This window comes from Danio rerio, chromosome 13 (genome assembly GCF_049306965.1).
Source record: "Danio rerio strain Tuebingen ecotype United States chromosome 13, GRCz12tu, whole genome shotgun sequence".
In the NCBI taxonomy this organism is placed as follows: Eukaryota; Metazoa; Chordata; class Actinopteri; order Cypriniformes; family Danionidae; genus Danio; species Danio rerio.
The window spans coordinates 35,283,112-35,295,818 of NC_133188.1; the positions used below are offsets into that span (position 1 = coordinate 35,283,112).

The following is a 12,707-nucleotide window of genomic DNA, read 5'->3' on the forward strand; positions in this document are numbered from 1 at the left end:
GATACTGTAGATAGATAGATAGATAGATAGACAGACAGACAGACAGACAGACAGACAGACAGACAGACAGACAGACAGACAGACAGACAGACAGATAGATAGATAGATAGATAGATAGATAGATAGATAGATAGATAGATAGATAGATAGATAGATAGATGAACAGATAGACAGATAGATAGACAGACAGACAGACAGACAGATAGACAGATAGATAGATAGATATTGTATAACGATGGTTTGTTCTGTAGACTATCAAAATCAATAGGCCTTTTAAGCCTTATTTGAACAAACCATCGTTATACAATATCTTGCCTAATTAAGCCTAACCTGCCTCATTAACCTAATTAAACAAGTTAAGCATTTAAATATCACTTTAAGCTGTATAGAAGTGTCCTAAAAATATCTAGTCAAATATAATTTACAGTCATCATGGCAAAAGTAAAATAAATTAGTTATCAGAGATGAGTTATTAAAACTATTATGTTTTAAAATGTGTTGAAAAAAATCTTCTCTCCATTAAACAGAAATTGGGAAAAAAATAAACAGGGGGCAAATAATTCAGTGGGGCTAATAATTCTGACTTCAACTATATATATATACTTGGGCTGTGCGATTTGGGGAAAATGTCTAACTGCGTTTTTTTTGTTTTTTTGACAAATATTGCGATTATGATTTGATTTGCGATTTAATTTTGTAGTCAAGGTGGAGCTCAATAATCTGTAAGCCGTTGCACCAATTCTGCAAATTTCTTAAAAATGACCTGTTTATGTTTGATGTCTGTGACTTAGAAACCAAAATATTCCCATATTACCAATGCTTTTTCCCCTTGATATTCAATTGTCTATTAATGCTTTTGAAGCAGCAGACGCCATTATCCCACTCAAAAGTGCTTTTCTGTTTTTATTTTTTTACAATTTTTTAATCGTTGTGCGCATTCCACATAGTTCAATTGTGCATATCTGATGGGGCAGAACAAAAGTGTGCTCACTCAATTGGGTAGTAAGTCTGTCACACACAGATGGCAGTCATGCATTTGCTCTGGGCGGGGTAAATTTAAAAATACAAATATATTTCATATCGCAGCCTCTTGCGATTAAACAATTGCAATGTTTTAAATTCGACTTTAATTAATCGCACAGCCCTAATGTATACACATTATATTATATATATGTATATATATATATATATATATATATATATATATATATATATATATATATATATATATATATATATATATATATATATATATATATATATGCACACACACAAATCTATCTAACTGAACCAGTACCCTGTAAAACCACAAAAGTTGAGGTAACTCAAACCATATGAGGAAGCTGATTGCAACAAACCATTCAGGTTTACAAACTAATCCTAATAAATACGAAGCAATGTGAGCACGGTAAAACCCAATAAATGAAGAGAACTCAAACCAACTGAGTACTGTAAAATCCAATAAGGTAAAACAACTCAAACCGTTTGAGGAAACCGTTTGCTACAAACCATTTGAGTAAATAATTAATCTATATGAGTACTGTGAACTTACTCCATTTAAATTAAAGTAATGAAGTATTTAATTAATTTATTACCTTCAACACTTAGTTCAAAACTCTTTTCAAATGCGTAAAATTAACTTTCAGTCCATTTTGAGTTAACTACATTCATTTCATTTGATAAAGTTGACTGTTGGGTTTAACAGTGTAGTGGTAGTGTAAATTTACTTTCTATATTGTTTATTTATTATGAATTACACAAAATTCTTGTGTAATGCGTAATTCGCGTACACAAAAACAGAAATCACTGTCAATTGCACACAAACAATTACAGGAAAGCAAACACAAACCTGCTGGTTCTGCGCTCTTTCTGTACTGGTCGAGGCTGGGCAGTTGGTTGGCACTCTCGAGTGACAGTTTATTATTGAGGTAAAGAAAGAGTACAATCACAAGAAAGATGAACACGCCGATGCCAGACAGGAACCCCAGAGCCTCAGGAGACACTGCACAGACACACAGAAAGACACAGATTGCTTAGATATACCAATAAGGTAGAGTGAAAAGAAACAGAGAAGATAGAAATCTATTTGAATAAATTGTCCATTATACTGGTTTATCATCAGCATTCAAATTTAAACTTTTTTCCATTCACATCAAATTTTGTTTCCTTTTTTATATAAATGTAATATTATTCAGAAATATGTCTTTTGAATTCAGCTTGATCTATATAATTCAACCAACAACAAACCAATTTGAGGAGCTAAAACACAAAGAAAGCAAGAAAATAAATTATGAACAGCGAGTGCAGAGGGTTTGACCTCACAACCTTTTTAATTCATTAAGTTTGACCCATGTGGCTATATATTTTCAGAAAGACCGAGGGAAACGACCCAGTTTCAGATGGCTGGTTTACCACTTCGAGAAGAAATAAACTTCTCAGCAATCATTTCTGCATGAACTGTATCACAGCTTTGAGCGAGTGTGGATGTGATTCCACACAAACCCATCCTGCAGGAGTAAGTGTGAATTATTCACACAAATTATGCAACGTGATTCTGTCCCATCAGCCTTCCTGTCCCTCAGGGTGGCAGTTTTAGTGCGGCTGTCTGACAGGAACAGAGTTAAATATTCAAAGGAGAGATCCTACCATTTTAGACACACTCTGATGATTCATGTTTCAAACTCTTTTAAATCAGATTATACAGCCATCTGGAATATGTGTGCCAATGATTTTTTGATCACAGCTCTTTACTCGACTTCCCAGTTAATAAAACGATTTAAGAACATTGAAATATTACTTCTGCATTTTTTTTTGTTCTGATAGGTATAGTTTTTAAAATGTTTTAGATATTTCTTTTGAGTGTTCTCAATACCTTCTGAAATATATAGTGGCATTTAAAACAAAAACATTCGACCAATGTCCAACTAAATGTTTCAGAAATGACCCATGAGGGATGTTTTCATTTGAGGTTTTAATTATCATTTGAAAATGTTGCCAAAAGCCGATGAGGGTGAGACAGGGTCAAAGGTCATTGACAATACAATTACACCAGAATAGAGAAAATCTATAATGTTCCATTCCAGAGTGTGTTGGGGGAAAATGATGTTCAATGGAATGATCTTTGTTACGTAAGAGCAGCTCTTGACCACTGCAACAGAGTTGCTGCTGTCAGTGACTACGTTTACATGGACATCAGTAATCAAATTATTTGCCTTAATCTTAATAAGACAGTAATATGATTAAGGCATGTACATGAGCTGCTTTTTGAATGTTCCTTTTATTATTCCATTTTACATGTTATAGCACATAGATCAATTGAAGTCATTAGGCTCTATTTTGACGATCCATGCATAAAGTGCAAAGCGCCGGGCGCAAACGCATTCAGGGCGTGTCAGAATTCACTTTTGCTAATTAAAGGATGGAAAAATCCGCTTTGCGCCATGGCGCATGGTCTGAAAGGGTTGAACTTATTCTCTTAATGAGTAATAGGTATGTTTTGAGAATAAACCAATCAGAGTCTCATCTCCCATTCCCTTTAAGAGACAGTTGCATCGCGCCATGGTGCATTTGCTATTTACATGACAACTTTGTAAGTGGAAAAACTGAGCACTTCACTAGCAAAAAAAAAACAGTTAAATAGAGCATCTACAGCCCGAGAATGCGAGATAAGGCCTCATCATTATCTACTTTCACTTTCGGTCACATGGATAGAGAAACCTTGTACACAGACATCAATTAGCCCATAAATAATTAGTTTTGTTTGTTAAGCGCAAAGATTTGTTTCAAAACTATTTTTAAATACAGTTCTAATTTCCAGCAAACAAATAAATAAACAATGATAACGAAGTGTGGTCAAAAACCTGAGTTATATCCTAATACACAGTCTGCTGTGCCCCATATGGTCTAAAACCTGACAGTGGTCTAAAACCTGACAATCTAAGCTTGTTTAAATATAAATATGCATATAATAAAATAATACTGCTAATAATAATAACATTATACAAAAGCAAATTGTCATGAATAAGCTGAAAAAGCCCCACGAGATGAATAAGGCATGGAAGTATGTAGGCTAGAAAATAATATGTTTTGTATTATTTTAATCCTTTATATTTATATCCTATATATATATTATATTTTGGGGGGTGAAAATGATAATTTAATGTGATTCCTACACTGCAAAAAAATGCTTTTCTTGCTTTGATTTTTTGTCTGCATTATTGTTATATTTTTAAATAATTTAAGTGTATTTTATTTGTACAGGGAGCATATTTAAAAGTGCAAAAGATGGTTAGTGTTGTATTAAAAGTGTATAAAATATATTGCTTAAATATTAAAGTAGTAAATTTAAAATATCTAAAATATAAATAGCACAGTCAAGTACACATAGATCATCTTAAGTTTACTTTAAGTGGTACTAAAGATTAACTATTAGTACATTAAGTACAACATTAGTAGCCAAAAATTGAGCACTTTAAGTGCATTGTGGAAGTTCACTTAAATAAAACATTTTACACTTTTTTTTCACCTGGGTTATACAGTCAAATGTGTACGAAAAATTACACTTTTAAGCTCTACACTCACAGTTGAAAACAGAATTATTAGCCCCCCTGAATTATTAGCTCCCCTGTTTATTTTTTTCCCTAATTTCTTTTTAATGGAGGGAAGATTGTTTCATCACATTTCTGAGCATAATAGTTTAAATAACTCATTTCTAATAACTGATTTATTTTATCTTTGCCATGATGACAGAAAATAATATTTTGATATTTTTCAAGACACTTCTATACAGCTTAAAGTTATATTTAAAGGCTTAACTGGGTTAATAAAGTGAACTAGGCAGGTTAGGGTAATTAGGCAAGTTATTGTATAATGATGGTTTGTTCTGTAGACTATCGAAAAAAAAATTAGCTTAAAGGAGCTAATAATTTTGTCCCAAATATGTTTTTAAAAAAATTAAAAACTGCTTTTATTCTAGCCGAAATAAACCAAATAAGACTTTCTCCAGAAGAAAAAATATTATCAGACATACTGTGAAAATGTCCTTGCTCTGTTAAACATCATTTGAAAAATATAAAAAAAAAGAAAAAAAAAATCAAAAGGGAGCTAATAATATTTTATATAAAAATCGATTTAAATACATTTAAAAAGTTCAATTTATTTTATACTTGTGATAACTATGTAAACATGTGCTAACTTTGAACTATTTGTCAAATGGTAGAGGTACTGTAGGTCCAAATATCTAAAAACTCTTAAATAAGCATGTTCTAGACAGGCAAAAATATTGTCTTGTTTTAGGAAATAATGTGAAAATTAATTGAGTTTTTTTTAAACAAGCTAAATGAAATTGAAAAACATAGGAAAAAATGTCTTGTTATAAGAAATGTCAAAATTAGGTGTTTTTTGTTGTTGCTTGTATTAAGGAAAAACGCACTTATTCTTGGCATATTATGTATTAAAACAAGACAGTATTTTTTGCTTGTCTCAAAAATGGATTTAAGAATTTGTAGATATTTGGACTAGAAACAAAACAAAAAATCAAAGTAGGAAAAAGCATTTTTTGCAGTTTAGTCAAAATATCTAATGCCAGTAGTAGGATAAATGTAATAACAGAAATGCTGCTAAACCATTACAAACATCAATAAAAACAACAGGTGAAAAGACATGACTGATCTTTAACATCCTAAAATACAGAGTGACACTTTCTTATGTCATTTTCTGAATACAGGCAAAGGCAGTGAGTGTGTGAGGTGAATCTGGTCAAACAAACACTTATAAAACAGCTCTTCCACCATCTGCTATTTTTAGGGATGCTAATTGATTTCCAGCCAGTGCGTTTCCTGATCAATGCAATGAACACATTTCCCTGATGACCCATATGCCTTCTCTTTCCTTCCGTTCTGTCATTTACAGTTCTTTCTGCTTTCTGTCCTGCCTTGTTCTGTTTGAAATAAATTAGAGTACTTTATATGAGCAGCATTTCACCATCAAATAATAAAAAAATAAAATTAAGACTTCCTGAAAGTCCAGGGGCTTTATTTTGACGATATATATATATTTATATAAATTATACGTTTTTTTTATATTTTTCATTAAGACAACTTTAAATGTGTTTTTCTCATTTCATTTTTTTATCCCAAGATTCTAGATTTTCAAATAGTTGTATCATGGCTAAATATTGCCCTGTAAAAAACAAATATTAATGGAAAGCCTATTTATTTAGCTTTCAGGTGATGAATATATCTCAAATTTTTAATTGCCCTTGGTCACATTTATTGTTCTTCCTCCTATAAAGAATTAATGATAACCTATGCACAAAAGGTCACGAGGCAATTATGATGCCTGTTCAAGATTTAAAAGAACAGATCACTCCCAAAAATTTGGAAGGGCTGTTCTGGTTGTTGCTGTCCATGTAATTAAAATTAATGAAAACATCAAAAATGAAAACAATACATAGACAATGACATATCATTCAAATATAAACTCTTAATTAGATATTTTCTCTTCTGGTAACAAAGGCAGCTTATACTTTACGTTTAAATTACAATTTTTCCAATAGACTAGTAATCTGTAAATAACAGGTAGAATTTGACACTTTTTGGTGCAGAATTCAAAGCTATTTTAAAACTGCAAAATGAATAACTAAAATTTTAAAGCTGACACACCATAAAAGTTTAAGGTCACACTTTATTTTGATGATCCATCTGTTGAGTTTAAGTTACATTGCATCTACATGCTCACTAATTCTCATTAGATTATATGTAGACTGTTGGGTTGAGGTTTGGGTTTGTGTAAGGGTGCTTTCACACCTGTGAATTGATTCAGTTGTTCCGAAACAGAGATTACAAATGTTACATTGTTGCTCTTTGCTCTTGGAGCGGTTCGCTTTCACACTGCAAAGTTTCTAATCGGACCAAAAGAGCTAAAACAAGTCACGTGCGAGTAAACTCTCCTCACATTGGTCAGAGTGTCAGGGTTTATTTTGCAGCGTCCCGCTAAGCTGTCAGAAGAGGTGGTGGTTTAGTGGTGATTGACAGGGTGCGCACGCGACGTGTCTGAGGAGAGATGCGGTGGGGAGGGGTGAGAAGGGTGCATGACGATGCCTATTTGAGGACCAAGAGGAAGACGCGAAATTACTGGGAGATCATCACTTGTTTGCGGGCATCCGGAGACTTGCGAAACTTCCCGCCATACTCATAATTCTCTCTTCATATAGCCGTATGCCTATTACATATCCATAAAACACTATGATATAACCGCGCTCGGATCGGATCGCTTTCTCACTGCAATCGAACCGATCCAGGGTTCCACCTCATTCAAGCGATCTCAGAGCGATTACTTTGGCGTGGAACAGAGCGCGATTGCCCTGTTCACATATGCCAAACGAACCGCGCTAACTGGGCAAACGAGACAGGTTCCGAAACAAAAGTAAAGGTGTGAAAGCACCCTAAGTTGACATGTAGCTACTTGCAAAGTTTCTTATAGTCAGTTGAATGTCTGTTGAAGGAGCATTATCAACAGATGTTAAGCAGACAGTCTACTAATACACAAATGGACCATTAAAATAAAGTGTTACAAAGTTATAAGTCAGATAAATACAGCATTGAGAATATAAAACAATTTCCTTGTTAGCCAAGTAAAGTGTGCATCACTGAAGTGTAATATAAAACAGGAGAAAGAAAGGAGAGAATGTCATAATTATTAGAAAAGAAAGAAAGAAAAAAAGAAAGAAAGAAAGAAAGAAAAAAAGAAAGAAAGAAAGAAAGAAAGAAAGAAAGAAAGAAAGAAAGAAAGAAAGAAAGAAAGAAAGAAAGAAAGAAAGAACGAGAGATGAATGGAGACACATTCAATTTTATTGCATCTTATATGTAAAGAAAAGAATTTGAGTCAAGAGTCTGCACACTTGTTGCATAATGCAAAACTTAATCTCTCTAATGTAAATCCAGGTCATCAGACCTGAGAAAACCACCTGAGCCTGGACAGAATCTGGGTCAGTGAGAGAAAAGTGCAGCTGGACTGAGTAGATGCATCTGGAGGTAAAACATCGATGAGCCATTCAAACCCAAAAAAGCAGACCTACACTAAACCCCTAAAATATCCTGAACAAATCCATCTACCATAAATAAACCCAGCTCACATGAATACATTAGTTCTGACGCAGAGTCTGCATGTCTCTGTGATAGTTTGTGCATAGCACCGATTCAAATCATCTTTTTTATGGTACATCATTATCACACCATTATAGCTAGAACTTGCCTTCTTATTCTAGGAGACCGTTGGCTGGTTCGGTTGTCATAGAAACAGGTAAAAGCATGTCAGGAGGCTCAGGCACCTCTGAATTATAAAATACTACAGACACAAACACTCTCACAAAAAATACACTGCCAATGCTGTAAACTCCCACATAACAACAGACCAGAAGTGCTCTCTGAGGCCCACGCAGGCACACACACACATGGAATCTAAACACAAGCATACATGTCTGCTAGATGATGCTGCAAATCCATAAACACACACGTCTAGTCATGTATGAGCAGAGAGAAGCAGTAAAATCCTCCTTCAGCTGATTCTATAGAGCCTAAAGCAGCTCTGCCTAAAATGAGATATTTATAATATTTATAATGAAATATATTTATACTGCAGGTATTAACATTAATTTGTCAGTACACTCGCGCCCCTTTCTCTGAAGTAATTCACTGAAATAAATTGGACTTCACTGGAGAACATTTTAGATTAACGTTGAAGTTCACTCACACTTTGTCAAACTGCACTATAACCAGTGGTAGACAGAACACTGACAAATCATACTTAAGTAAAAGTACCATTACTTGCTTAAAAATGTAGTGCAAGTAGAGTAAAAGTATCTATTGTAAATATTACTCAAAGTATGAGTAAAAAGTAGACCTTTCAAAAATACTCAAGAATGACGAGTAGTGAGTATTATGCTGTAAAAAGCTGATGCACTTGCATGTAATTTGTGAATGTGTGTAAATGTAATATTCTGTAGTGCATTTAGTTATTGCCCAGCAGGCACATAACGTCATAAAACATTAATATTACGTAAAAAATTAGGTTGTGATGTCAGGTGACCAAAATTCAATGTCTAGCCAGCATCTAAGGATGTTATTTTTATGCCCAATGATGTCAAATGACATTGATCTTTGGTTTTAGGTTGTTGGAAAATGACCAAAATCCAACTTTGATCCAACATCTTAAACCAACGTCATATTGATGTCAAATACTGACGATTGTTCTTCAAGTATGGCAACCAAAATCCAACATCTAATAGAAGTCATAGAGGCAGTGTCCACACAACGTCAAGCTGTACCATCAAAAGACGTTTATATTTGGTTGATTTTAGGTTGGACGTTGGACACTGATGTCGGCCTGACGTTGAGTTCTGACGTCAAAACGATTTTCATTTTCAACCACATTGCAACATCCCCATGACATTAGGGTACAACACCAATCTAATGTCATGTTGACATCTTGTGCCTGCTGGGTGTTTAAGGACATTTCGGTCATCATAAAGTAAACATCTGTCATTTTCTCTTCAGCGACATTTATCTAAACAGTCTCTGGGCCAATGTGTGTAAAGATATCTTTGACACTTTTAATGCTTTCAAACAGTTGCTGCACTTCTAAATCTCCCATGTCTTAAGGTAGTTCATTATGATGCGATTTACCTTCTATGTGTGATTTGATTGGACCTAAATCACAGGACTTATTTTTCTAATTCCCATAGACAAGTAAAAACAAAGTAGTGACTCCAGGTTGAAGTAAAGTAGTGGAGAAAAAGTACTGATACTGTAATAAAAATGTACTCAAGGGAAAGTGAAAGTACACATCTTTAAAACTACTTAGTAAATTGCAGTTTTTGAGGAAAAAACTACTAAATTACAATCATTTGAGTATTTTTAATTTGTTACTTTACATCACTGACTATTACTAGTTGTAAAAAGCAACTGTTGTTGTTCTTTTACTTATTGTAACTGTTCAATCTACACTAAAGCAATTAGTTATTGCCTCGCTACTGAAATATGTATGTATGCATAATCGTAGCATCTCAATTTTAGTTAATTAAACTCACTGCAGCTACAGTATAACCTCTCAGGAAATGTCAAGAACATTCTGTCAACAGCATGAACATTCTGTCAACAGTGAACAGATGTTGCCTGAGGAGTGAACAAAACAACCCAAGAGGTGAAGAAAAAACCTACTGTAAATTGTTCCTAAAAATCTCAGCTTTGATATAATATAATCATGTTAATAAAAAAGTGCAATCTGAAAATTGTTAGTCATTTTAGCTTAATGTGTTCAGACAAGTTTCGAGCCTGAAAAAACCTGAAAAAAATCACATGTACATAAGTATTCACAGCCTTTGCTCAATAATATGTTGATGCACCTTTGGCAGCAATTACAGCCTCAAGTCTTTATGATTATGATGCCACAAGCTTGGCACACCTGTCTTTGGGAATTTTTGCCCATTCCCCTTTGCAGTACCAATCAAGCTCTATCAGGTTGGATGGGAAGCGACGGTGTACAGCCATTTTTAGACCTCTCCAGAGATGTTCAATAGGATTTAGGTCTGGGCTCCAACTTGGCCACTTAAGGACATTCACTGAGTTGTTGTGAAACCCCTCCATTGATATTCTGGCAGTGTGCTTTGGGTCATTGTCCTGCTGGAAGATGAACCGTCGCCCCAGTCTGAGGTCAAGAGCACTCTGAAGCGAATTTTTTTTTTTTTTTTGCTGCAATCATCTTTCCCTCTATCCTGACTATTCTTCAAGTTCCTTCTGCTGAAAAACATATCCACAGCATGATGCTGCCACCTCCATGCTTCACTGTACGGATGGTGTTACCCTGGTGAAACATAACGCCTGGCATTCACTCCAAAAAGTTCAATTGTAGTCTGATCAGACCAGCGAATTTAGTTTCTTATGGTCTGAGAGTCCTTCAGTTGCCTTTTGGCAAAGTCCAGATGGGGAGTGGCTTCCGTCTAGCCACTCTACCATTCAGGCCTGATTGGTGGATTGCTGCACAGGTGGTTGTCCTTCTGTAAGGTTCTCCTCTATCCACAGAAGAACGCTGGAGCTCAGACAGAGTGACCATTGGGTTATTATCACCTCCCTGACTAAGGCCCTTCTCCCCTGATCACTTAGCTTAGATGGCCGGCCAGCTCTAGGAAAAGTCCTGGTGGTTCCAAACATTTTACACTTACGGATGATGGAGGCCACTGTGCTCATTGGAAATTTCAGAGCAGCAGAAATATTTCTGTAACCTTCCCTAGCCTTATGCCTTGAGACAATCCTGCCTTGTCTTGAGACAATTCCTTTGTCTTCATGCTTGGTTTGTGCTTTGACATGGACAGTCAACTCTGGGACCTTATATAGACAGGTATATGCCTTTTCAAATCATGTCCAATAAACTGAATTTCCACAAGTAAACTCCAATTAAGCTGCTGAAACATCTCAGGAATGATCAGTGGAAACAGAATGTACCTGAGCTCAATTTAGGCTGTAAATACTTATGTACTTGTGATTTTTCAGTTTTTTTTCTGAAGGAACTCTCAGATGGCTATGACAAAAACTCTTTTTAACATGACAAATATACTTAATTGCTTGTTGTGGTGCCACGTTGTGTTAAGTTAGGACACAGTGTAAGATTTTTGTTTATCTTTGAGACACAAATTAAGATATTTACATGAAATTTACAAGTTCCCTCATCCTTCATATAAAGCAACGTTGACAAGATAAAAAAAAAAAAAGAGTCTGGAAAAACAACCAAAAACATTGTCAAAACTTTCCAAGTGACTTCAGTGGTTTAAATTTGATTACATGAAGCTCCAAAAACACTTTTGTTTGCCAAAAAACAAAACAAAACATACAACTCTGTTCGCCCATATATTTTCTCCTGCACTAGGTTGTCAGGGGGAGTGTCTCTTACAGGCAGTTCAATATACTGCCATTAGAAGTGCAACATGGAAGCTGGACTTGTCTATTGTTTTTTCTGGACTTTCTGAAAAGTCTCAGGACTAGTGCTGTCTAGCTTTCAGATTTCATTTAAAAATATCTTCTTTTGTTTTTTGAAGATGAACAAAGGTCTCAGGTCTCTTTAAAAATGATTATCATTAGTGGCTAAACAGGGTCATCAGTGTGTTGAGCTCTTCAGAGACTCGTCTGCTCCACACAAGCATAAGCCTTTATTACACTGAGACCACAGATCCTCACTAATGATGTTACATCTGCCATGACTGAGCTCTCAATAAACACACCAGCAGCCAATAACAAACAAGACAGCTGGACAAACCCCAGAGAAACAGCAGCAACAACATCCAAACATGTTTTATGTCTCATGACTATTCTGTAATCCTGCTAGTGTTTCTCTCAAGCCTTCATTAATATTAGTGGGTTAGGGTAGCAGAATAATTTCATATAGTTGTGATTTCAGTCATTGTCATCAAAATGAATCGTTTGCATTTATTTAACATTTGACTAATACTAGTTGACATGTGACATGTGACAGTGCAACTTTTTTGTTCATTCAATAATACTTTACATCACTTTTCTGGGAGAACTTAGTGTAATGCCTAGTATGCTAAAATACAAGTGTTTACAAAAGATGCATTGGAACAAATGTCTTTGTGGAAACAGTAACACCTCTTGGCTGACAATTTGTGATCGGATCACTGTAAACCAGGTTGAAACAGA

General features: G+C 34.8%; 1 protein-coding gene across 4 annotated transcripts in view; it reads right to left on the reverse strand.

Moving 5' to 3' along the window:
• syt14a (synaptotagmin XIVa) overlaps nt 1–12,707 on the reverse strand; it is a 70,086-nt gene that overhangs the window by 32,461 nt on the left and 24,918 nt on the right. For all 4 annotated transcript variants that reach the window (XM_073920147.1, XM_068213077.2, XM_073920146.1 and 1 more), the window contains one exon: nt 1,850–2,002. In XM_073920147.1, the coding sequence (XP_073776248.1) occupies nt 1,850–2,002 (153 nt within the window). The remainder of the gene's footprint in view (nt 1–1,849; nt 2,003–12,707) is intronic.